This window comes from Ovis canadensis, chromosome 6, assembly GCF_042477335.2.
Source record: "Ovis canadensis isolate MfBH-ARS-UI-01 breed Bighorn chromosome 6, ARS-UI_OviCan_v2, whole genome shotgun sequence".
Taxonomy (NCBI): domain Eukaryota; kingdom Metazoa; phylum Chordata; class Mammalia; order Artiodactyla; family Bovidae; genus Ovis; species Ovis canadensis.
The window spans coordinates 129,559,951-129,586,235 of record NC_091250.1 but is presented as its reverse complement, the minus strand read 5'-3'; the positions used below and the strand labels follow the sequence as shown (position 1 = coordinate 129,586,235).

Genomic DNA, 26,285 nt, shown 5'->3' with positions numbered 1-26,285 from the left:
GGTTTGGACGTGCTTGGAGGACCCTGGAGGGCTTCCTCCAGGAGGGGTGGAGGGCACAGGGTGCTGGGGAGATGGCTGGTCCTGGGCCAGGGTGTGGTAGGAGAGCCAGGGCGAGGCTGGGTCTTGCAGGCTCTCTCTCTCTGCTCTGGCTCCCTCCTTTATAACTCCACCTGTTCCCTCTCCCTGGCCTTCTCTCTTCTAATCTCACTCTGGGGCTGGGAGATGGGTAGGCAGGGTTTTCAAGTCCATCCACACTCCTGCACTCTAGGGGTCATTAGTGTCCAGAGGGGAGGCTATTGTTCTGCACTGGGTGAGGCAGCTGGAATCAGAAGGTCAGCCCTCCACTCATCTGTCAAGATTACACGGGGAGCAGCTCTATTTTCCTCCTTGGAACTGGCTTCCAGGGCTTTGTCCAGCTCTACAGGGCATCCCTGGGGAGCAGAGGAGTTCAGACAGCTCTCCCCCCAACAGAGGGCATTTGGGGCTGGGGAGAAGGAAAAGTTTTTCAGGGCAGAGTCAAACATCCGCAGTTTGAGAACCTTCCTCTCTACCCACTCCCGTTCAGTCTGTCTTGCATACAATGGGCTTCACACTGAGGCAGGCAACCCCAGGGCAGAACCTGGGCACAGAGGCCACCGCTGCATGGCATGACACGCTTGCATATGACCATCTGCTCCTGCCATCTCTTCTTCTCCCCTTCTTGCGCCAACCCTTCTGAGGGTACCCACCAGCTCCAGAGCCCCTCCGTGTCCTGCTCTGTCTCATAATGGTCACCAGGGGCACAGAGTCCTGAGGCAGCTGCTGTTCTTGGTCCTGAAATTATGAGGCCAGGGGCTTCCTTAATATTAATAATCCTTACACTGGGTTTTCCATGTTTCACTTGCTACATGATTTCCTTCCATCTTTCGGTGGCCTGAGCTGTAGGAACTTCCTGTAGGGCAGGTGTGCCCAAGCGCCAGGGCAAGAGTATGAGATTGGACGCAGAGCCTGGCATCACACATCCGGGTCAGTAGGCCAGTGCTGTAGCTCCCTCCCATATATCTTAGGCATATCCCTCCACAGCAGGGGCGTCTCCACCCTGGGATGAGCCCATGAAGGTGCCTGGGACACAGCAAGGCCAGTGGTAACGCTGGTGGACTTGCTGAGATCCGGCAGGAGGCAGGCAGATGCATTTTGCTATCCCTGGGGATTGTTCCTTCTGTCTTTGGGAGAACTTCCTGGCTTCGACTCTTGCAGGTGAAGCAGGAGTGTGAGCGTGTGTGAAGCTACCATCCGTAACAGGAGAGGAGAGAGAGGGCTGGCTCCAGTGGGCAGGGGAAGACATAGGTCCTTAATGCAATTTTATTTAAGAAGTCAGGACACCCCCCCATCCACCCATTTCCTGCCCTTAGCCCACCAGATTGGCAGCTTTCCCCTCATCCCTCTAGGCTGCTTTCCTGTGTTTTCGGTCCAAGAATCTGCCAAGGGCTCAGTGCTCTTGAAAGTGAATGAAGAACGTCCGGATCTCCTTCGGGTAGATGGTGACCTCGGGGCCTCCTGGTGGTGGCAAGGGCCGACTGGAGTTGCCTGGGAGCAGAGAGGGTCAGTCCAGCACGGCCCCTGGAACTCCTGCTTCGTCAGGTCCCCTCCTCCCGCATCCCCCTGGCAATACGGCTCCTGCTGCGTCTGTGGTCCGTGGTTACAACCCTCAGCTGACCCCTCTTGACAGGACTGCACTCCCGGGGAGCCTCTTTCATTTCTGGCCTCCCCTGAGGGCACAGCACAGTCAAGCCAGGTACAGGGGGCTCTGGCCCTGCTTTGTCTGGTTTCTCCGTGGGTTGTGGACCTGGATATGTTCATAAGAGCTGTCTCACTGAGGCCATGAGGGGCCCTGTCCTTGATCTCAGTGGGCTGTCCTTAGACACAGCCTGGGGTTTAGGCTTCCTCCTTGGGATGAAACTGGCTCCTGCATCCATCCCTCTATCCATCCATCCCTGCAGACATCCAGTCACCCACCACACCCTCTCCCATCCTTTCATGCTGCCCTCCATCCTGCGTCCTCCTGTCCATCTGTTCACCCTCCGTCTACACAACAGTCCATCTGCCGTCCATGTCCCTCCCTTTCATGCATCCTTCACTCATTCCCTTTCCTTCCTTCCTTGCTCCTTCCATCCATCCATCACTCAACCATTGACCTGTCCATCATCCATCCACTTTTTTTCCTTCCCTCCATCCTTTTTTCTATCAAATCTTCCCTTTATCCATCTGTCTATCATACATTGACTACGTGCCTACCTATGCAGCCAGGCTATGCTGTGTGCAGTAGGCAGAAAAGGAGATAAATGGGACAGAGCAAAGTGAGGGAGAGGGGAGAGCAAGGGAGGCTACTGACTCAGCCCTGGGCCAGATAAAGGGCCAAGGGCTTTCCAGGCAGAAGGAGCGGCCGGGGCACATGTCTCCAGGCAGGAAGCAGTGTGTGCGTGCAGCACAACGCAGAGCGGGGCAGCCGTCCCAACACCTGGGCTGCGCCTAAAGTCTGCGGTCACTCGAGGCCGCAGAGGGGTGTAGTCTTGGACACACCAGTGCATGCACGCACACACACAACCTATCTGTGGCTCTGGCACGTGGAGACTGACCTGAAGCCTAGAGTCTATAACCTTCTGCAGCTGATTCAGGAAGACTGAGACCCAGAGAAGGACGGCCAGCTCCAGGTCACACAGGCCTTAGGGGCAGAGCTGGGGTCTGGCTGGGGACCCGGGGCCGGATCAGGACCAGGGAGCCCGGACCTCTGTGGTGGTGAGGGTCCCGCGTGCTCCAGGTCCAGCGACGCATCTCATTCACGTCCCAGGTCCCTGTGAGTGAGCGCTCCTCCACGGACACCACGGAGCCCAGTCCCCCCAGCACAGACTGCAGGACAGAGCACAGGGAGGGGTGAGCACCTGGACCCCAGATCTGAGCAGAGAACCCAACGGAGAAGGGCAGCCACACCGGGGCCCGGGCCCAGCATCCCTCACGTTCATTGTAGCGCAAGTCCGTGCAGGAGGAGGGGCAGTCCCATTTTACAGATGAGGAACTGAGCCTGGCAGGAGCTGACCCCCAGGGCTGGCTGGATCAATACTCCCAGCAGGTGGCAGGCAGGTGTGGCTGCCCCAGCAAACACCCAAACACCAGGGTTTGTCTCCCGAGGGTGCCTCCTCCTGGGGGCCTGACTCAGTGATGTCGGAGCAGGACACGAGAGGGGCAGGTTACCCGCAGGTTCACCGTCACAGGCCGAGACAACACCGGGTCCTGGTCCACCTCATACAGGTGCTGGAGCCGCAGCAGGACACGGCGGAGGTCTGCCTTGGGCTCGTGCTTTCGGTCTTGGGGACAGAAGGAAGGTGGCATGAGGACACAGTCTCGGCCTGGCACTTTATACTCTCACCTCCCTTTCATATCTTCACCCTCCCTCGGAGGCAGCTAACACAGCCCCACTTTGCAGATGAGCCAAACAAGGCTCAGAGAGGGGCTGGCACTTGCCCAGGCACGCAGCTGGTGTGCATTAAGGAGGGGGAGGACTCCAACCCAGGTGCAACCAAAGCTACTGCCTCCCACCGCCCACACTGAGGCCGGTGCTGAAGTGTGGCAAGTCTTCATTCTTATTCACTGGTGAGGTCCTCATTCGGCCTGTCCCTCCAGCCTCCTGTTCTCTGGAAGATTCTCTCTGCCCTGGCCCCTGTGAAGGGGAGTGTGGCCTTGTAACCCTGAAGATGAGTCACCATTACAAAGGTCATGTGTCAGGTCATTGCCGCCAAGACCTAGGAAATGTGTCGTACTAGAGCCTCCATCTCTGGTCGTTGGAGAACAAATGAGAAGGGCCACCCTGCTGGTCCCACAGAGCAAGGGGTCGAAATGAACTGTGCTGTGTGAGGCAGAGAGCGTGTGGGCTCCTTGTTACTGCAGCATAAGAGGTCTGCGAAGTCTCTTGTCTCCATGCAAGTGATGGGTTTAGGGACTGGAGCTCGAGAATCAGGGAAGGATTTCTGGCACTGGAAAATGATGCTGGAGATGATAATGGTGATGCAGGTGACGATGATAAGGGGGTTGTTTGTTTCTGGGGAGGCAGGCAGCCCTCTTGCCATCGCCAGTGCTCCCCTCGCTCAGCTTCTTACTCACCTCCCTGGGAAGAGGGTCTTGCTTGGCCCAGCCCGTGTCTCCCTTACTTCAGTACAGCAGCCTCCAAGAGGTGCTTTCTCAGTGGCTTGGCCATACACACTCTCTCTCTCTCTCTCTCTCTCTCTCTCTCTCTCTCTCACACACACACACACACACACCACACACCCACACACCCACCTACACACATCCACACCCACACCCCACACACCCCCACACCCCGACACCCCTGCACACACACACACACACACACACACACACACACACACCCCGTCCACCCCGTTAGATGAGTCAGGTGGGCAGTGGTGCAGGGATGCTGGAGGTCAGGTCAGGAAACCACGTGGCTTCAGGCGTGACCCAGCCTTTCATAGATCCAGTTTATCAGGCACAAAGGTAACTTCTGGCCTTGACCTCTTTCTGTTCCTCCTTCTTAATTGGGCTGACACTTATATGGGAACACCCTAGGCCCTGAGTGCGGCTTTGGGGACACAGCAGTGGCTGGGGCACAGTCAGCCCTACCCTGGAACTTCTTAGAGCCTAAAGGGGGAGGTAAGGGGTACAGGACCTCTTCGTTTCTGGAAGATCTTGCCTCCACCAGGAAGCCCTCAGTGATGCCCAGCTGGGACCTTCCTTAGATCACTGTCATTGCTCTCTGATGAGCTGCCCGCTTCCGTCTGTGGACAGGGGCGCGCTGAGCACAGGGATGTTTCCTGTGTCATCCATGGCTCAATCCACAGTGCCTGACATTAGAATCATTTTTCAATGCAAGAACGGAGCCTCATCAAAGTCATGCCTGAGCCGAAAATACATCGGGACACCAGTGTCTGAGGCTCTAGGAGAAGGCTCTGGAAGAAGCAGGACGTCACAGAGCCTGGACAACTCTGAGGAGAGCCCCTCTGTCCAGTGATGGGCTGGGGGACCGGGCTGACATGTGGAGGCAGGAGTGAGTCTGGACACCTGAACACCTGCCGCACCTTTCTGGAGAGTCCGCAGGTGCTCTGTGTGGTTTGAGCTGTACTTCCAGCCGGGGATGCTGAGGATCTGCAGGTGGACTCTTGAGGGCAGCGTCACGGCCTCTTGCCACCTGGAGCCTGAGCCACGCGGGACAATCTCTGAAAGGCAGGTGGACAACAAAGAGAGGCTTTGGGCCAAATTCTCCTCCTGACTCTCACAACTCAGCACACTAAGTCCCCCACTTCATCTGATCTCACTCCCTCCCACCTGTGGCCCACACGGCAGGCAGCCTGATGCACCTGTCGGTGCAAACGCCCCAGCCTGCCTTGAATCTCTGGTCCAGCCGGTTCAAACTGCAGACTGGGAGATGGGAGCAGAGAAGACACCATTTCTTCAAGAACTTGCAGGGAGTTCACACAGAGACCTGCTCTGAGAAGAAGGTCTCAGACCCCAGCTCCCATGCTGTCATCTACAGCTGCCTCTGCCCAGAGGGACTCAGCCCTCCTCTTTCAGGAAATACTCTGTTCAACTCTGGGCTCCAGCTGGAGCCGCCATCTCGTTACAATTCCCAGGCCTCAGTGATTGGTCAGGCTTGGGTCACGTGATTCGATCAGGGCCAATCAGAACCTTTCCCTGGGGTCTCTGCCCTTGACAGATGTAAAGCAGTATAGGCAGATGCCTATAATGCGGGAAACCCGGGTTCAATCACTGGGTTGGGAACATCTCCTGGAGAAGGAAATGGCAACGCACTCCAGTCTTCTTGCCTGGAAAAGCCCATGGACGGAGGAGGCTGTTAGGCTACAGTCCATGGGGTCGCAAAGAGTCAGGCAGGACTGAGCGACTTCACTTTCACTTTCGCTTTTGTCTCAGACCCAAAAGATGTGTTTACTTAAACTCTGAGGTGTTAGGACAACAAAGTTTAAGACTAAGTTTCTTTAAGCCCAGAGCTAATTACACAACAGAACAACTTATCTTGCTCAAGAGTGTGTTTTTCTTTAAACTCGGTGCTAACTATAATATAATAAAAAGTATCCTGCTCTAGGACATGTTTCTGCTTCTTAACAAGTCCCTTCTGACTAATCTTATCCTTCCTTGTGGCAGTGGATCTGGCGAAAGTGAAGTCACTTAGTCCTGCCCGACTCTTCGCAACCCCATGGACTGTAGCCTAACAGCCTCCTCCGTCCATGGGATTTTAGGCAAGAATACTGGAGTGCATTGCCATTTCCTTCTCCAGGAGATCTTCCCAACCCAGGGATTGAACCTGGGTCTCCCACGTTGTAGGCAGATGCTTTACTATCTGAGCCACCAGGGAAGTTCTGGTTAATTCTAACCTTGTTAATTTAGGATGTCTGTTGTGGGAGTGGGTCTGGTGAAAGTATATAAGTCGTTGATAAAACTACCAAGTGGGGTTCTCCCCCGCCGCCTTCTGATGTCCATGTCAGACACTTCCTCTGTCATTTTTCAGTGTAATATAACTATTGCCACACAAAAGGTCTGAGTGATCAAGCCTGGGCCGGGATCCCAAAGCTAAATCTTCTTCAAGATCAAATCAACATCATTCACCCTTAGCTATCAATACGAGCTCGGCCCCATCCCTGGAAAGGCTGGCTCCCCTGAGGGCAGTGATGGCAGGGGCACGTTTACCGCTCAGCTGCCTGAGCATCACGACGGGCCGGTGCTGCAGTTCCAGCCTGCTCCTCTGGCGCAGGCCACTGGTGAGGGCCCTGGATCCCAGTAGGAGCCAGAGCACTGGGTGGACAACCGAGGAGTCGTTCAGTGTGAGGCCATTGTGCAGGGCCCATTCATCATTGTTCCACAGCCGCCGGTGGAGCATGACCTGCAGGGGACAACTGTCTGACCGGGCCTGCCTGGGCCCTGGGGTCCCCAAGAGTGACCAGAGGGGCCTCCTCCTACCTCCACCTGCCCGTTCCCTTGGCTGGAGACGCCGTGTGCCTGCTCAGACAGCAGCACCAGCCTGCTGTGTCTGCTCTGGATGAAGGCCGATTGCACCATGGGGTAGTAATTCTGTGGACAGAAACATTGGCAGGCTTGTGATGGGAGCAGTGGGCCAGGTCAGCCAGCAGGACCAGGGTCTCCCTCTGGCCCCAGGCGGCTTCCTGCATGGGCACAGCAGCAGCCCAGGGTGGCACAGTAGTGATGGGGTTGGGGGTGGGGGCTCTGACTTGTGAGATGGACATACTTGTATTCCAATCCAGCTCCACTGCTTCCTGACCTTATGCCCTGGGACAGCCAGCCTGCCCAAGCCTCAGTTTCCCCCTCTGTAAAATGTGCCCGAAACGTCCCCCTGGTGCAGGGAGACAGTGAGGCATTTGTGCCACTCCAGCCAGAGATGGCCCCCAGCCAGGGGTTCCCAAATAGAAAGGTGCTGGTGTCTGGGCTGGAAAGCACTCACACAGCTCTGCCCTTTCCTGTTTTGAAGGAAGATGTCCGGGGCGGATAGCCCTGGACCCTCTGGAGCCCAGGGCACAGTGTGTGAAGAACAGCTGTAGAGATGAATGGACAGAAGCTCACGGAAGACAGAGCAGGGAGGAGCTACACCCCTTCTCCAGGTCCCTCTGGAAGGAGAGACAACTAACTAGAGGAAGGCTCAGGAGGTGCCCAGCACGGCGCTGCCCCTGGATCATCCCAGACCTCAGCACAGCTCTGGGGGAGGTCGCTGTCTTCCCAGGAGAGCACCGAGGTCCAGGGACAGCCAGGGACTCACCCAAGGTCATGCTTCTGGAGGGCGAGGTCTGGGAACTGAATGATTTTGGAATCGAGCCCCTGCTCAGCTCTCCCTGGAGGACAGGCTGTGGCTCACCTCTGAGTAGCCAAGGAGGGGCACACCCGGTTCAGGCCTAGACAGGCACCACGTGCTTAACCCTCAAGCAACCCCCAGCTGGTCATCCATCTGACCGAGGAGGACCCGCGGTGCACACAGACCTCAGGGAGACAGCTCATCCGCGGTGGCCCCAGAGCTCTGAGACTTGGTCTGAACACTCCTGGCCACAGGCCCTAGGGGCAGACTCAGGGCAGTGGGGCTCCAGAGATGATCTGGCCCTAAGGGGACTCTCCTGCTTTCTGGAAATTGGCCATCAAGATTGGGTCTACAGCAGCCAACTCCAGGACAGCTCAGGACGTACCCGAGCAATGGTGTTGCTCTTGTAGTCCCTGTAGGGCCTGCGCTGCATCTGGTAGCCGTTGTTGTCTGAGTAGAGGACCCGCCCCGTGTTCAGCTTGGTGCTTGTCCTCAGGATGGCCTCGCGGTTCAGCTCCAAGGGGCCCACCCGGTACTCCTGCTCTATGCGATGGCAGAGCAGCTCCCCGTCAGAGCCCTGGGGACTGCGGGCCAGCCGGGAGTAGATGGCGAATGTGGGCTCACTGTCGTTCACCTTCCTGGAGGAGAAGCAGGACAGGTAGGTCAAGCGCAGGGTGCCTTCTGATGTACCTCCCTTATTCTTTCCTTCATGTCCTTCCATTTCCCTCCCTCCATCCTTCCTGCAGGTTGGGGGCCGGGTAGCCTGCTTGGGCAATAGAACAGGAGGGACCCTGTCCTCTGAAGACTCTGGTTACCCGACCAGGCCTGGGGGCTCTATCTGTCCTGCTCATGAAAACACAACAACTGCTCTCGTGTCTAGGTCACTGCCACCGTGGGCTCCTGTCCCACCTCTGGACTTAGGTCCCACCAAGGTGACACAGCTCAGGCAAGCAGAGCAGGACGGCAGAGACTGGAGCAGCTCATGACGTCATCGAACTTCCATGGAGAAAGGACCGTGTGCCAAGCCCAGGTCCAGGAGCTGGGTGTCTGAAGCATGACGGGCCCTCATTTCCTCATTCCCCTGCCCGTGAGCACCTCCATGTGCTGAGCACAAGCAGGAGGCCACCCTCACCTGTAGAAGTACTGCCGGATCTCAGTCACCAGCGGCCCCTCCACGATCTCCATCCTCACAGCCTCCCACGCTGGCTCCGCTGCACCGCTGGGTGTAAACACATAATTGTCTGAAACAGGGCCTTTCCTGACATCACTGTTTGTGTGATACTCCATGAACTGCTGGGTCATGTATACCTTTCGGTTACTCTGCCTGCACACAGAGGAAAGAGAAAGCATTGTCATCATGACAGAAAACATGTCATCCTCATGCTGGAACCAGGCTCACAGAGCCTCCATGGAGACGCCAGCCACGAGCCAGGGATGAAGAGACCCTTCAACAGGATGAAAGTTGTCTGTCTGTACAACAGAATATTATTGAATCTGCAAGAAGAATGAGGGGTCTCATTCACTCTTCAACGTGCCGGAAAGTTGGAAACATGACGAGAATTGAAAGAAGGCAGCCTGCCAAGTACCACATATGGAATAATCTCATTGCATGATATGTCAATGTAGGCCAGTCTGGAGAGACAGAAAAGAGGTTCGAGTCACGAGGGCTTGATGGAGGTGAAAGATGCGTGGGGCTTGAGCCATGATGGAGCCTAAGTCCACACTCTGACTGCACCTTTCCCAGCCTGACCAGGGAGACTCAGAATGTTCTGGGGCTGTACTCCATTTCTGCTGCTCCCCACACCCTCCCCCTGACCACCTCTGCTGGATCCTGTAGGTCCTGGCTGCTTCTGTGTCCTGGCCTAGACTCACACACTTAGAAATAGAGCTCGATGCACTACAGGGAGCTTCAGTACCATCACACCCTGGCCTCAGAGACAGCAACGACTGCACCTTACCTCTCCCAGATGCTGTGCATCAGGTTGGTGTCCAGGTCCAGGAAGACGATGTAGCAGTCATTATTCACAGGCACCAGGCTCCCACCCACTTGCCGGGCACTTCTCCTGAGTCGGCCTCCAAACTGCATGGTTTTGGCTACAAAGGGCTCAGGCTCCCCAGTTTTCTCCTGGGAACTCCTGCTGGGCTGGATGCTGTAGTGCCGGTAACTGAGTCCTGGGATCGTGGTCAGCACGTGCAAGTCATAGGCAGAGGGCATCTCCTTCGAGGGCTGGACCTGAAAGACCCAAGGGATGGGATGAATGATGGCTGTCAGGATGGAAGGTGCCTCCGTTCCCTTGGAAACCCTGGGCTTACACACCTGGCAAATGGAGTGCTTGCTCGGCATGGAGACAGCTGGTCACCCAACATGGGGCTGAGCTGGCTCCCCTCCTGCACCCTCCCTGCTCAACCAGGTCTAATCTCCTCTCCCCTCTTCCTCCTCTCCTGGGGCTGCAAACCACCTGCCCTCCTCCCACACTCCCCTCTGTTCCTGCCTCTGAGACTGCTCACACTGCTCCCTTGACCTCTTTAGAGGGGGCTCCCTTGTCTCCTAGCCCTCTGATTTTTCCGAGGAGGGAGGTTTCCAGGTCAGCCTGCAGGTCTTTCTCCACCTCTGTGTCATCTGACTCAGGGAAGGGATTTGCATGAGGGCACTGGGTCCAGGCAGGAGGTTCTTCAGTCTCTAGGAAGCAAGTGTCACTTCCAGGTCTTGTGGGAAGGTCTGGGGCACTACGGGCAAGCCCATGCGGCTCCTCACAGCCTCCAGCCCGGCCTTTCTCTGAACTAAAAAGCAGACACCCATCCCCACCCCACAGCCCTAACCTGTCCTGATGTTTTCCTTCACCACAGTTGTCATCTGTCACTCCTATCCTTTCTGATTTTCTTCTTGCCTGGATCCCCCACTGGAATAGGAGCCCCCCAAGTGCAGGGACTTCTGTCTATTTGGTTATTAAATTTCCTCCAGTGCCTAGAGTAACTCCTGACACATACTAGGTGTTCAGTAGTATTTAAGAAAGAGCATTTGGGCTTGGTGGGTGGTGCCTCTGGGTGGGGAAGGGAGATGTTCCATGTCGGGTCTACTCCACCCAACACCCTTCCCTCCCCTGACCTTGACATAGAGGAATCTTCCCCCTCTCTCTCTCAGCTAAGGATCGCTGCCCTGGCTGCCTGGTCATTACCCCACACCTTAACTGTCCATTTCTGCGTCTGCTCCTTGAATCCCAGGATGGCTCCCGAGTCCAGGGATGAGCATTCATCTGGGCCAAGCCCAGCACAGGCTTCAGGAATGTTTGCTGAATGGCTGACTGATGGCATTACTCGATCCATCTCCCCAAGGAAGGGCTGGCTTGGTAACAGGAGGGTCACCTCTATAATCAAGTCTAGCTCCAGGTCTGGGAAGGAGATGAGGAGGGATCACACAGGATGTGGGTGTCGCAGCTGGGGCCTGCCCCTATGACAGCACCTCCATAAAGATGCGCAGTGAAGACTATTGCTGGCTTCCCCATGAGAAGTAGAAATTGACACAGGGTTATATACATATACACCAAGTCACCTCAGTGTTGTCTGACTCTTGGTGACCCCATCGACTGTAGCCCGCCAGGCTTTCTGCCCATGGGATTCTCCAGTCAAGAGTACTGGAGTGGGTTACCATGCGCTCATGCAGTGGATATTCCCGACCGGGTACTGAACCCATGTTTCTTGTGGCTCTGCATTACAGGCGGATTCTGGTCAACCCAGGTACGCAAAGGGCAGGGTCAGTCCGCTGGGTGGATCCGCTGACCCTGATGGCGACTCACCCATAGGACACCCCTCACAGTCAGGCAGCGTGTCACCTCTTCCCTTTAGATGCCCACTTCGGGGGCCCAGTGCAGAGCAGGGGAAGCAACAGGGCCTGCACCATAGACGGGATGTCCCCCTTACCTGTGCCAGGACAGGGTGCCCTGACTCGTCTGTGATGCTGACATTAGGGAAGCCCACAGTCAGGGTGATGATGGTGGTGACCGTCCAGGCCAGCGGGTTGTAGACCACCGCAAAGTGACCCCCAGGCTCTGGGCCTGCACACAGAGAACAGGCTCTAGTGACGCCACCTGACCCACCCCTCACCCCTGGTGCCCCTTGAAACAAGAGAAACTGAGGCAGATGAGACAAGTTCTGCAGAGTCCAGGGAGAAGGACAGGTAGACACATGGGCTCCCACATGCAACTCTTTCCTCATCTGTACAAGCTGGGTTCTGGTTCCCAGGTGGGGGGGGGGGAGCATGCCCCTAGAGATGAGGGGCTTATATCCTTGTCAGCCTACTTTACTGGTGAGAAGACTGAGGTCTATAGCAAAGGGTTAGTTGTCCAAGGTGACCCATGTCCTAAGGCCTGGCTCCAAAGCTGGAGCGCTTGGCAATGTACAGACAATTCTCTGGAGATTAGAGGGTCAAGGTCAATCACCAAGGTCAGCACTGGAGCCCTCTTTGGTATGAACCTGGATTCTTTTTCTGCTCTACCCCCCACCCCAGGTGACCATCTATGACCACATTCAATGACTCCCTGATCCTTGAACACTGCACACACTGTCCAGTCCCTGACCTCTGCCCGGGCAGTTCCCATGGCTGGATGCCTTTCTGGGGTCTCCACCTGCCCCTTCCTTGGGGAGCTGCCCCCGTGAGCTCATGGGAATGGCTGGTCTCACCATATACTGGAAGGACCCAGTTCTACCTCCCTTTCTATGACTATCATCCTCTCCCACCACCAGTGCCTGTGGACAGGATTCCAGTCTGCTGCACTCCTGACCCCGGGGCCCTTCCAGTGTCTGAAGGTAAGATGGGACTGCACACGGACACAGAGCCGAGGGCAGAGCAGGGCAGGTGAGGGGAGGGGCGGAGTGGGGAGGGCACAGTGAGAGAGAGCAGGGTGAGTGTGGACCCTGGGAAGGTGGGCGGGCCACATGCTCCTGCAGGGAAGGCACCTATCTCTGATTGCCCAGGATTTGCAGGGGTGAATCCCCTCAGGCAAACAGGGTGATCACTCGTCCTCTACCCGTGAAACCCGCAAAGTCAAAAGAACATGTGCATCCTGTCTGCGGAGCCGGGCAGCACAGGGGTATGGGTATCATCCTCCCCGTGTGAGCCTGGGCAGCTCAGGGGTATGGGGACAATTCCTACCTGTGTGACCCTGAGCAGCTCAGAGGTATGGGGACCATTCCTATCTGTGTGACCCTGGGCAGCACAGGGATATGGGTATCATCCTACCTTTTTGATCCTGGGCAACACAGGGGTATGGGTATCATCCTACCTGTGTGAATCTGGGCAGCTCAGGGGTGTGGGTATCATCCTACCTGTGTGACCCTGGGCAGCACAGGGATATGGGTATCATCCTGTCTGTGTGACCCTGGGCAGCTCAGGGGTATGGGGACCATTCCTACCTGTGTGACCCTGGGCAGCTCAGGGGTATGGGTATCATCCTCCCTGTGTGACCCTGGGCAGCTCTATGACCTCTCTGTTCCATGTGTGTCCTCAGCTATGAAGTGAGGACAGTAACACTTCCAGCTATTCAGAGATGTGAGGTGTTACGCTAAATTGTGCAAGCCGTGTGCTTGGCAACATCTAGACTGCTTTAGCATTTATTCCTGCCTCTAGTTGGCATATCAGCCTTTGCTGAATCACAGAGAGGAAATGGCTCGGTGAAGTGAAGGCACCTGCCCAGTTCACGCTGAGTTGAGAGCCTCCCCTGGATGGGACTCAAGTCTGTAGCTCAGGTGTCCCGGCCCGTCCCCTGACCCTCAGGCTCTCTTCCCAGACTGAGGTGGACCCCTCCATGGCCCACTGTGCCCCCAGGGGCCTCGCTTACCTGAGTGGGCTGGAGACCTATCCTGGATGATGGAGGCCATCAGCTTGTGCACCCCTTCCATCCCGGTGCTCAGGTGCTCCACAAACATGTCACCCACTCTTGGAACATGAGTTCCGGTAATGGCATCGTGGTGCTGGACCTGGGCCGTGCCAGAGCAGAGCAAGAGTGGGGTCAGGCTGGCCTCTGCTCAGCACCTGCTGTCCTTATCTCCACTGGGCCCTGACATCCCTTCCCTCTCAGCAGGTGGTGCTGGAGAATTGGGGGTTTCTCAGAAGAGGAATCTGAGGCCAGAGTGGCTAATGATCTTGCCCAAGTGTTGCTGACCTTGAGAAAACACATAGCTGTGTACCTGATGCTGAACAGAAAACAGATTTCTGAAAAGGACCCTTCCGCCCTGTTACCCTGTCATCTCATAAGTGCTCATAATCTGCTCCAGACAAGCCCCACACATGGCTTGGTGCTCATGACCTCCACTTCCCAGAAGGGAAACTTGAGTCCCCGTGGGGTGAAGCCACAAGTCCGCCCACCCTGATGGATGTTAAAGTCTATCCCATCACACACCCACACAATGACTGGCCCTGCCAGTAATTCCCTTTAGTGACTATGAATCTCATGGGCCGTGAGGCCCATTTCTGACTGGAGAGGAGACAAGTTACAGGAGATCTTGTGTCTCAGTTTTCCCTTCTGCACAGTGGGGAATAAATAATATGCAGATTTATGAACAGCTTCCTTTGTGTCAGCTACAGAGCCCACCAGCATATGTGTATTATCACATTCAACTGTCCTATTAATGTCCTGAGTGAGCATGTAGTTCTCATTTTTCAAGGAGGAAATTAGAGCTCAGAGAGGGGAACCCTGAGCTCATAGAGCTGAGCTGAGATTTGACTCCAGCCAGGACTGTTGGACACCAATGCTGCTCCACTTCGCCCTTACTGCTCTGGGACAGTCTGGCTTTAAATCTTACTGAACCACAGCTGGGCCCTGGCAGGCCATGGTCCTAGCCTTGGGGCAGCTTCATCATGCATGGTCTTGTGACCTCGGTGGTGACCTCAGTGTTCTCATCTCTAAAAGGGACCTATAGCAACAAGGGACAGGGAGGTGCGCTGGCCTAGGGAGGGGGAAGCACACAGCCCCGGAATATCCAATCCTGTCCTGTCTCTGGGAGGCACTGTGTTACCTCGGAGACTGCCCAGCGGAGCTGCTGGAGCTGCTGCAGGCCCCAGGCCGGGTCCAGGAACCGGTGGGGAGCCAACAGCACGTAGCGAGTAAACATGGACTCCCCAGCGTACAGCAGACTGCTGGCTCTCCTTGCCAGCCCCTTGAGCCCACTTCGGGAGGCATAGAATCCAGTCCAGGCATGATGCATGTCTAGGAGAAAAAGGGCAGGAGTCAGTGGGAGGGCCTGCCCTTAGAGGCCCCTGAGCCCCACTTGGGAAATGCTGAGGAAGATGAGGTCAGGATGGATCTGCCTGGGTCCCCAGGGACACAGCCTAGGCCAGCAGGTGATCTCAGGGTTCCTGGTCCAGCCAGGTCAGCAATGGTACCAGATCCCTGGAAGGCCTGGGCCACTGGCAGGGTCAGGCTGGGCAGGGGCAGGCCGGGGGAGGCCTGACACTGTGACGAGGAAAGAATCCCAGTGAGCACCTGGGCCCCTGGGATGGCCTGTGGGAAGGGGCCCTGGAGGACTTCAGAGGAGGAGGTAGAGGGATGAGGGCCAAGAAGTCAGGACATAGAATGGAAGGGCTGGAGTGCTGGCCGCCCCTGTGTGCCACTGAGGAAAATCAGGGTCTGGAGAGGCATGCCTTCCACCAGGTCCCTCTGGTTGTCCATGGGGGCAGGCTGGCAGGGCCACTGGGAGCTGAGATCCCTGAAATCACTCTCCTTACCCTGGACACAAAGGTCATGGCATGACGAAGTCCCCACAGGGCATGACCAACCCCCGCCAGTGCCCCAGCGGAAACCAAGGCTGCCTCTGGACATCACTCAAGCCTCTCTTGTGAAAGAAAGGAACCGGCAAAGGAACAGTGGACAACACTGAGCCCGCCTGTATCTGTCCCCACCCCAGGCGGTCCACAGGAGGTAGGCGGGTGAGGGAGGGCTGTCTGACCCAGTGGCCCTGTGGGCTCCACTGGCAGAGCTGAGGAGACTGGGAAACCACATGTCACTGCTTTGGTGACATCTCCCTTGCACCGAATCCCTCCCTACCCCCCAGAGGCTCCTACCCGAGGAATAGGGCAGGAAGTCGCGGTGGTCTCGGACCTGCCAGGAGACTTGGTCAGAGTGCACAGCCCGGAAGTAGTCGCCGAGCGTGGCATACTCCACTGATAAGCTGAGCTCCGATGCTTCACTATTGATGTACTCCATTATAATGTCCATGTTGGCAAATTGCAGCGAGGCATTGAAGAACTGCCTGTCACATCCCTGCAGCCAGGGGACAGAAGGAATGCCCAGCCCTTCTGGGTACAGAGTCCAGCCTGCACAGGGATAGCGTCTCTTCATCTGCACGACCGTCCCTCTCTCCCCATGGTGGACACCGAAGCCCTCCACGGGGCTCACTAGCTCTCTCCTCTGGGAGCACAGAAGGTGCTCCGTCCAGTTTAGCTGCAACAACAATGTTGACTGAGTGTCCAGCACTGTCCCATGAGGGTATCTTTCATTATAAGACAAATTCAGCCAATGGAGCAGGTCCTGTCATCATCCCCATTTCACAGATGAGAAAAGTGAGGCTCACAGGGTCCCAATTCTCACAGCCCCTGAGTAGGGAACCAGGATTCAGGATGAGGCCTCTGCTCACAGTATTGAGAAGGGGAAAGGAGGGGAGAGCTGCGGAGGAGCTGGAGCCTGTGTAAAGGAGGGGCTGCCGTGGAGGTGGAGACTGTGGGGATGATCCAGGGTTGGGGGAGAAGCTGGTAGACTGGGTGAGGACTTGGGGTGAAGGGAAGGAGGACTGAGCTGGAGTTGGGATGGCCCACTGCCTGAATGGACACTGGAATGGTTAGAGGTGGACACACAGTCTTGGGAGGAGGCAAGTCCTGGGGTCAGACCGAAGAGAGCAACACCTGCACAGAGTTGAGGAACCAGGGCCAGGGACCCCAACTTACCCAGGGCCAGAGGACGTGTGGTGTCCGGAACCAGGTGGCTCGAGTCAATGCATTCCTCACCAGGAAACTGGTAAATATTTGGATGTTGTCCTCGGTGACAGGGATTTGCATTTGGAGGTACATGTCATTCGGGGATGTACCTGGGAAGATGGCTTCGCCATCCCAGTTAAATCCCTCACTAAGGGAGAGAGGAGCATTAGGGGGCCCTGCCCTGAAAATGGCAGCAGCACAAGGGTGGGGAGGCAGGCAGGGCTCAGGGAGGCCAGAGCATCGAGGCCTCCGTCTCCCATCAGGGGCTGGACAGTGTGGTGGCGGGTAGACGAGAGCTGTGTGGACAGAAGATGCCCCTGTGTGAGCCCTGTGGGCACTTGGGCACCTCACCCTGATCCTACAGGGCACCCAGAACCTGCTAGTGAGTCCCCCTTGCCTCTTCTGTCAGCTGCTGCTTCATCCCACCTCCTTTGCTCAGGGGGGCTCAGTCCCCACCCACAGCCCCCCCGGAATAGAGGGCAGAGGGACTGGACCCAGGGCCCCCCACCAGACAGCCCACAGGAGGGCTGGTGCCAGAACTCGGAAGTTTTGACTCAATCGCCTGAGCCACTCCATCTGCCCCATGGCTGCTACCGCGGGACCTTGGCTGGGTGTCCAGGCCTAAGTTATTCTTTCTGTAAGATGCGTGCTCAGTGCATGCCCTCAGGGCTGGCCATGAAGGGTGTGGCTGAGGTGGTCCAGGGAGGGTGCTGGGATGGGGACTGGCCCGAGGCAGGTGCTCACGAGCAGTAGCTGAACTGGTCCAGGACGTGTGTGAAGATTTCCTGCTGCGCCGACAGGGATCTGGACCCTCGCCACACGAACTGCAGCTCCTACAAACCCGGAGGGATGGAGTGAGGGCCCAGGGGCGACACGGCTGCCGGTTCCCCTCCGCAGGCCCCACCTGAGTCTCTCGCTGCACCCACTGATCTCAGGGGTTCAGGTCTCCCTCTGCTGCCCCCTCCACAAGGTTCCCCTTGACCTCTCAAAGCCACAGGAGGCGGAGGAATTGGCCCTCCAGATGCTGCCTGTCTGCACTTTCATCTGACCCTCCTCAGGGCAGGACTCTCTGCCAGGACCTGCCAGGCTGTCTCTAACTCAGCTTGAATATCCCCAGACATGGGGAGCTCATCACCATCACTAAAGGTACAGAGCTTTTTTCAGTTCTGATGGTGAGAAAGTAGATGAGTAGATGTGGCCCACCACTCACCCGGGTATCCTGCATGGCCTCCTTCAGGTTGTAGTCGATCCTGGAGATGACATGGGCATTGAAGCCCGCCAGGGCAAACAGGGTAGGGGTCGTGGAGGATGCACCAAATGGGTCCACCTGCCAGGAGAACTGTGGCCGGACCCCAAATGTTTCATAGAGAAACCCATGTCCTTCTGCAAAGAGATAAGTTTTGTCACTCCCTCAGGGCCCTGTGCCCTTCTCCAGGGCTGAGATGCCACCTAACAGGCAAGGAGGGGTTTTGAAATAGATGGTAATATTAGGACTTCTTCCCCGAATCATTGGTCTATTCACATCTTAATGCATGATTTATAAGCCAGCCCATAGAAGCACGAATCAGGTGACTGCAGAAAGTTCCAAATTTGATATGCCATTGATTCCAGCTCCCCAAGGGTTTCCCCTCAATATAATCTCATCTCTGGCCAACCCCCCACCACATCTTGGCTACACATACACTGGCCTGGTTACACTCAGATGGGCTATCTTGGCTGTTGTCTGCCCTTTATGACTCACTGCTTCTACTGCGGTCAGGACTGTGCTCAGGAATGCACACAGGCACGCGAAAGATGGATGCTTCCCCTAGGAGCCTGAGCTTGGGAAACATTCTGGGGAAACTACTGTGCTCCACCCCGGATGGCATCAGAGAAAAGGGCCAGTCAAACAAAGGTTTTGGTGGTATGGAACTACATCAGCCTGGGATGCTATCAGGTCTACCCCCTGTGCATCTCCACCCCGCCTCAGTGGTAGAACCGAGAGGGATGAGGAAGATGCCTGCGTTGGTAAGGGACTGACAAAGTCTGACCAGGGAAGGAAACCTTTGGTGGAGAGTCTGTCTAAACCCCCATTTAGAGCAGGGAAGGATGCTTCTGGTGGAAAAAAACCATGGTTGTGGATGGCGCTTTTTTCTCTCTAACATATGGAAGTTAACAGTTCCAGAACCACTCCTTAAAAAAAAAAAGTATATATTTTTTAAATACTGGGAGAAGTTTGATTCTCAGAGGTTAGGAAGACATGCCTGATCTTCTTCTGTGATACTGAACGGTCATGGTATCCTGTGAAAGATGGGGAATCCTGGCCATTTGAAGGGTCTCTTAAGTAGAGTACTGTTTTACAAGTAGACTGGTTCTGAAGAAAGCAAGAGAAATGGGTAGAAATGCCATCTGTCTTGCTCTTTATCTCTCTGCAAGACATTCCAGACTTGTGTCCTATGGGTACAGATTTGGGTGGGAAACCTACAGCTCCCTCCTGTTCTCTTACTTTGCCTCTGTATCTGAGGCTTCCAAATGAACAGGCTGAGAATCAGGGTACCCTTCTAGGAGGGGTTGCCTCAGTCTCAGTAGACTATTTAGAGGATCCAAAAGGTACATGGAAGACTTTATGGGACTAATTTTACCTTATGATATTATTTGGTGAGATGTAGTACATGTTTTGGGACAGACACTGACTCAAGACTCAAGAGCTTGAGTTTTGGGGGAAGTTACTACTTTTAGAGATGAGTGGCTCTAGCCCTTCTCCCTATGGGAGCCAAGCAGTTCCCATAACAGACTCCCTTTGCTGGATGTATTCGTGCAGGACTCAAGCGAGTGTGCACTGACTTTTAAATATGCTAAATGGCTGAGATAGAACAGGGAGGGAACTCCTGGTAAATTCCTTGATAATTATGGGAGGCTCTCGATACGTTTACTGATGTTGACCCTGAAAGTTCAGATGGAGAAATGATCTTAAAAAATAGATTCCTCGCTCAATCAGCTCCACATATCTGCCATAAGTTACTAAAACAGGCTTTTAGACCAAATCAGTCTTCAGAAACACTGTTGCAGCTGGCTCAGACAATATATTATGGCAGAGACGATGAGGAGGAAAATAAGGAAAAAGAGCAAGTCAGAAGACTGATGCCCCAACAATGGCTGTTAGACCTGCTCTGAAACAGCCTGAGAAAAATGCCAAGAGGGACCCAGGTAAAAAGGGATGGGCTTACTATTACTGTGGAAAGGAGAAGTGTCTCAAGTGGGATTGGCCTGCAAAGACCATACTGGAGAAGAGACTACCCTCTGAGGTGTAGCCTCCAGGGGCTGGACTCTCAAGATAATCATGACTGAAGGTGCTTTGGGTCCCCATACAAGCTCCCATCCTAATAACACCTGAGAAACTCCAGATAGTAATAACTGTGAAGGGCCAATCAGTCGATTTCTTTCGGAAACTGAGGAGAATTTCTCTGTGCTCAGTGAAGACCTCGTCCAGTTTCCTCCCAGTTCACTACTGTAATGGACTGTCAGGATGAGTCACATGCTATAATTTCAGTCATCCTTTAAGCAGTAACTGGGACTCGGTGCTGTTTTCTCACAAGTTTCTTGTGATGAAGTCTCCCTCACCCCTTCTGGGGAGGGAAATACTGAACAATGTCTAGGCATTTGTTTTCATGCATATGGAGCTTTCTCTTTCTCTCCCATTAGTTGAACAAAATGTAAATCTCAAAGTGTGGGTTGATGGAAAAACTGTGTGTTGAGCACACATGGGTTAAAGCCAATCATTAAAAATGTGAAGGAACAAGGACTGTTAATTTCCTGCAACAGTCCATACAAGACTCGTATTTTGAGTGTAAAAAACGTCAAATGGTAAATGGAGACTTGTTCAAGACATACAAATAATTAGTGCCTAATCCTTATACTTTATTGTCTAAAATTGCTGAAACAGAAAATATTTTTCAGCCACTGATTTGAGTGATATTTTCTAGAGTTAAACCTATATTAAGTCATCCCTTACCTATGACTTTAAGACAAGAGAGGATTTTTAGGAATCAGGCAACTGCCCCATTTGGATTCTGGGTTATGCAGAACTTGCCTGGCCTTTATATTGACTTATAACTGAGACTTAGCAGGTCCAAACTGACAAGCTGGTGTGGTCCCCAGAAACTCAAAAGGCTTTTAAGACTCTTTAAACTGCTCTCTGGCAGGCTCCCGCTTTGAGCTTACCCATAGGATCAGAGCTTATTTCCTTTGTTACTGAAGAAAAGGCTATGGCTACATTGCTTAAAGGATAATTGATGCTATTGTTTTGCTAATGCATAAAGCTCCTAAGCTTATTAATAGACAAAATCTTACTGTACTGACTTCTCATGATATAAGTGGGGTCTTAAACTCTAAATCTCAGAGTGACAATGGCTCCATCTTTAAAACTACTATAACTCAAGGCGTGTCAAAAGCTCTAGGAATAGAATACCACTTACACTGTTCCTGGAGACCCCAATCTTCAGAAAAAGTTGGAAGGCTAATGACATTATTAAGAGGCATCTGTGTAGGAAACTCAGAAACATGAGACAGTTGGTTTAATGTTTTCCCTGTAGCTTTAACGAGGGCTCAAACTCCCCCTAAGAAGAAGGACCTGTCTCTATGACAGACTGGTTTTGTGAAGATATTGTCATAGTTCCTGAAGGCTTAAAATTAACTATGTGACTCAGCTTTCAACTTTTCAATCTCCTCATCAATTGAGGGCTTTCCATGGTGGGTTTCTTCACTTCAAGGAAAGACTTTCTTCAACTCTTCTTCATCTGATGACATCAACCAATTCTAAGAAGGACTGATATAACATATTGTACCTTAACTGTGGACATAATGTAACTTTTAATTTTGATTATATTTTAACTTGGTTTAATGCCTATTTTGCCTTATATCTATAACTGTTAAATGGGGTTTGTTTCTAACTGTCTGAAAGCTTTTAAGTTACAGGTGGTTGTCCAAGCTCCTGTAAGAGCCACAACCTCCTCCAACTACTACTTGGGTCCCCTGGATCAGAGACCCTCAGTATGAGGGTGAGGAGAATATGTTACATCAACAATTTAGGGACAATGCTCCTCAACAGCAGGAAGTAGTTATGGAATGAAAATGATGCCCCTTCCCCTTGGCAACATAATTTTCCCAAAAGAAAAAGGGGGATTGAGAGAGTCAGTCCCTGGGCAGGTTGATCAGAAGTCCAGGGTCTCCGAGGAGGAGACAGGTGTCTGGGGCTCTCAAGGAGGAGATAGGGGTCTGGAGTTCTCAAGGAGGAAGAAAGGACAAACGCTATTTTCCTTATGTTTCCTTACTAAGGGTTATATAACAATAATGTACCCTGCTTGAGGTCATGTTTCTCCTTCCTGAAAACCTTCTGACTAATCCTGTTATCTTAAAATGTATGTTATGGGAGTAGATCTAGAAAGGACTTTATAACCTTGGGACATTCTTTTGATTCATTGTAATAACCAATTAAAAACTATACAATTCCTTTGGCGAGACCAGAGAGGGGGGCATTCTCTGAACCCTTCTGATGTCTATGTCAGAAGCTTCCCCTGTCCCTTTTCATAGTTTAATGAAACTCTGCTACACAAAATCTCTTGAGTGATCAAGACTGGTTCCTGGTCCTGAAGGAAAATCTTTGCCTTCGGAAATCACCAATCTGATATCGTTCACAGTAAGCTATCATGTAGGCTTTAGCTGGCCAGGCTCCTCTATCCATGGAATTTCACAGATCACAATACTGCAGTGGAATCTTCTCCAGTGGGCTCTTCCTAACCCAGGGATGGAACCCACATCTCTTGCATTGGTAGGTGGATTCTTTACCCTTGAGCCACCAGGGAAGACCCCCACCCCACCCAGTTAGGTCAGGGGAATAGACTTCTAGCTGGAGCCTGCATTCTCAAGCCTCTCACAGTTTCACAGTGGCTAGAACAAACAGCACATTACAGAAAGTTAATCAGGGTGAAAAGCAGAAAGATAATGTCCCAGAATAAGGGACAAGATAAAACTCCAGAAAGACAACTAAATGAAGTGGAGATAGGCACGTTTCCAGAAAAAGAATTCATAATAATGATAGTGAAGATGATGCAGGATCTTGGGGAAATAATGGAGAAGAGGCAAAAAATATTTTCTAAAGACCTGGAAGAACTAAAGAACAAACAGCAGTGAACAATACACTAGAAAGAATTCATCGCAAAATAACGGAGGCAGAAGAATGGAAAATGACCTGGAGGACAGGACGGTGGAAATCATTGCCTAGAACAGAATACAGAAAAATGGTGAAAAGAAATGAAGGCAAACTAAGACACCTCTGGGACATCATTAAATGCACCAAAATTTGCATTATATGGGTCCCAGTAAGAGATGAGAGAGAGTCCCAGGAAGGATAAACTCAAAGAGGAGCACACCAAGATACATGGTAATCAAACTGACAAAAATTAAAGACAAAGATAAAATATTAAAAGCAACAAGGGGAAAATGACGGATAAGATACCAGGGAACTCCCATCAGGTTATCAGCTGATTTCTCAACAGAAGCTCTGCAAGCCAGAAGGGAATGGAATGATACATTTAAAGTGATGAACGGGAGAAACTACAACCAGGAATACTCTACCAGCAAGACTCTCCTTCAGATTTGATGGAGGAATTGAAAGCTTTCCAGACAAGCAAAAGCACCATCAAGCCAGCTGTTTTTTTTTTTTTTTTTAAATTGGAGGCTAATTACTTTACAATATTGCAGTGGTTTTTGTCATCCTTTCACATGAATCAGCCATGGGTGTACATGTGTTCCCCATCTTGAGCCCCCCTTACTCTTCCCTCCTCATCCCATCCCTCTGGGTCATCCCAGTGCACCAGCCCTGAGCACCCTGTCTCATGCATCAAACCTGGACTGGCGATCTGTCTCACATATGATAATATACATGATTTAGCGCTATTCTCTCAAATCATCCCAGCCTTGCCTTCTCCCACAGAGTCCAAAAGACTGTTTTATACACCTGCGTCTCTTTTGTTGTCTCGCATATAGGGTTGTCATTACCTTCGTTCTAAATTCCATATATTTGTGTTAGTTATGGAATTGGTGTTTTTCTTTCTGACTCACTTCACTCTGCATAATAGGATCCAGCTATTAGAACTGATTCAAATGTATTCTTTTTAATGGCTGAGTACTATTCCATTGTGTATACGTACCACAGCTTTCCTATCCACTCATCTGCTGATGGACATCTAGGTTGTTTCCATGTCCTGGCTGTTATAAACAGTGCTGAGATGAACATTGGGGTACACGTGTCTCTTTTGATTTTGGTTTCCTCAATGTGTATGCCCAGCAGTGGGATTGCTGAGTCATATGGCGGTTCTATTTCCAGTTTTTTAAGGAATCTCTACACTGTATAGTGGCTGTACTAGTTTGCATTCCCACCAACAGTGTAAGAAGGTTGGTTCCCTTTTCTCTACACCCTCTCCAGCATTTACAGTTTGTAGACTTTTGGATGGCAGCCAATGAGATGGTACCTCATTGTGGTTTTGATTTGCATTTCTCTGATAATGAGTGATGCTGAGCATCGTTTCAGGTGTTTGTTAGCCATCTGTATGTCTTCTTTGGAGAAATATCTGTTTAGTTTTTTGGCCCATTTCTTGATTGGGTCGTTTATTTTCCTAGAATTAAGCTGCAGGAGTTCCTGGCATATTTTTGAGATTAGTTCTTTGTCAGTTGCTTCATTTGCTACTATTTTCCCCCATCCGAAGGCTGTCTTTTCACCTTGCTTATAGTTTCTTTCATTGTGCAAAAGCTTTTAAGTTTAATCAGGTCCCATTTGTTTATTTTTTGCTTTTATTTCCACTACTTTGGGAGATGGGTCATAGAGGATACTGCTGTGACTTATGTCGGAGAGTGTTTTGCCTATGTTTTCCTCTAGGAGTTTTTTAGTTTCTGGTCTTACATTTAGATCTTTAATCCATTTTGAATTTATTTTTGTGTATGGTGTTAAAAGTGCTCTAGTTTCATTCTTTTACAAGTGGTTGACTAGTTTTCCCAGCACCACTTGTTAAAGAGATTGTCTTTTCTCTATTGTATATTCTTGCCTCCTTTGTCCAAGATAATGTGTCCACAGGTGCATGGATTTATCTCTGAGCTTTCTATTTTGTTCCACTGATCTATGTTTCTGTTTTTGTGCCAGTAACATACTGTCTTGGTGACTGTAGCTTTGCAGTATAGCCTGAAGTCAGGCAGGTTGATTCCTCCAGTTCCATTCTTCTTTCTCAAGATTGCTTTGGCTATTTGAGTTTTTTTGTATTTCCATACAAATTGTGAAATTTTTTGTTCTAGTTCTCTGAAAAATACCTTTGGTAGCTTGAAAGGGATTGCATTGAATCTATAGACTGCTTTGCGTAGTATACTCATTTTCACTATATTGATTCTTCCAATCCATGAACATGGTATATTTTGCCATCTATTTGTATCATCTTTGATTTCCTTCATCAGTGTTTTATAGTTTTCTATATGTAGATCTTTAGTTTCTTTAGGCAGATATATTCCTAAGTATTTTATTCTTTTCGTTGCAATGGTGAATGGAATTGCTTCCTTAATTTCTCTGTTTTCTCATTGTTAGTGAGTTGGAATGCAAGGGATTTCTGTGTGTTAATTTTATATCCTGCAACTTTACTATATTCATTGATTAGCTCTAGCAATTTTCTGGTGGAGTTTTTCGGGTTTTCTATGTAGAGGATCATGTCATCAGCAAACAGTGAGAAGTTTACTTCTTTCCAATCTGGATTCCTTTTATTTCTTTGTCTGTTCTGATTAGTCCATTATTTCAATTGCTCAGTCGTGTCTGACTCTCTGTAATCCCATGAATCGCAGCACGCCAGGCCTCCCTGTCCACCACTGTCTCCTGGAGGTCACTCAAACTCATGCCCATCGAATTGGTGATGCCATCTAGCCATCTCATCCTCTGTCGTCTTCTTCTCCTCCTGCCCCCAATCCCTCTCAGCATTAGAGTCTTTTCCAATAAGTCAACTCTTCGCATGAGGTGCCCAAAGTACTGGAGTTTCCGCTTTAGCATCATTCCTTCCAAAGAACACCTAGGGCTATCTCCTTCAGAATGGAGTGGTTGATCTCCTTGCAGTCCAAAGGACTCTCAAGAGTCTTCTCCAACACCACAGTTCAAAAGCATCAATTCTTCAGCACTCAGCTTTCTTCACAGTCCACCTCTCACATCTGTACATGACCACTGGAAAAACCATAGCCTTGACTAGACGGACCTTTGTTGGCAAAGTAATGTCTCTGCTTTTCAATATGCTATCTAGGTTGGTCATAACTTTCCTTCCAAGGAGTAAGCGTCTTTTAATTTCATGGCTACAATCATCATCTGCAGTGATTTTGGAGCCCCCAAAATAAAGTCTGACACTGTTTCTACTATTTCCCCATCTATTTCCCATGAAGTGATGGGACCGGATGCCATGATCTTCGTTTTCTGAATGT

The 26,285-nt window shown here is 52.0% G+C and overlaps 1 protein-coding gene across 1 annotated transcript in view; it reads right to left on the bottom strand.

The window, feature by feature from the left end:
- Window positions 1-1,323: 1,323 nt before the first annotated feature.
- LOC138442753 (epididymis-specific alpha-mannosidase-like) overlaps window positions 1,324-26,285 on the bottom strand; it is a 40,570-nt gene continuing 15,608 nt past the window's right edge. Inside the window, exons 4-19 of the mRNA XM_069594778.1 lie at window positions 18,019-18,191; window positions 17,553-17,641; window positions 16,779-16,956; window positions 15,900-16,098; window positions 14,855-15,045; window positions 13,678-13,816; window positions 11,762-11,895; window positions 9,802-10,076; window positions 8,976-9,167; window positions 8,229-8,481; window positions 7,000-7,110; window positions 6,730-6,922; window positions 5,106-5,243; window positions 3,229-3,341; window positions 2,766-2,886; window positions 1,324-1,566 (exon numbers count right to left, since the gene is read on the bottom strand). Of these exons, the coding sequence (XP_069450879.1) occupies window positions 1,469-1,566; window positions 2,766-2,886; window positions 3,229-3,341; window positions 5,106-5,243; window positions 6,730-6,922; window positions 7,000-7,110; window positions 8,229-8,481; window positions 8,976-9,167; window positions 9,802-10,076; window positions 11,762-11,895; window positions 13,678-13,816; window positions 14,855-15,045; window positions 15,900-16,098; window positions 16,779-16,956; window positions 17,553-17,641; window positions 18,019-18,191 (2,597 nt within the window). The 3' untranslated portion in view covers window positions 1,324-1,468. The remainder of the gene's footprint in view (window positions 1,567-2,765; window positions 2,887-3,228; window positions 3,342-5,105; window positions 5,244-6,729; window positions 6,923-6,999; window positions 7,111-8,228; window positions 8,482-8,975; window positions 9,168-9,801; window positions 10,077-11,761; window positions 11,896-13,677; window positions 13,817-14,854; window positions 15,046-15,899; window positions 16,099-16,778; window positions 16,957-17,552; window positions 17,642-18,018; window positions 18,192-26,285) is intronic.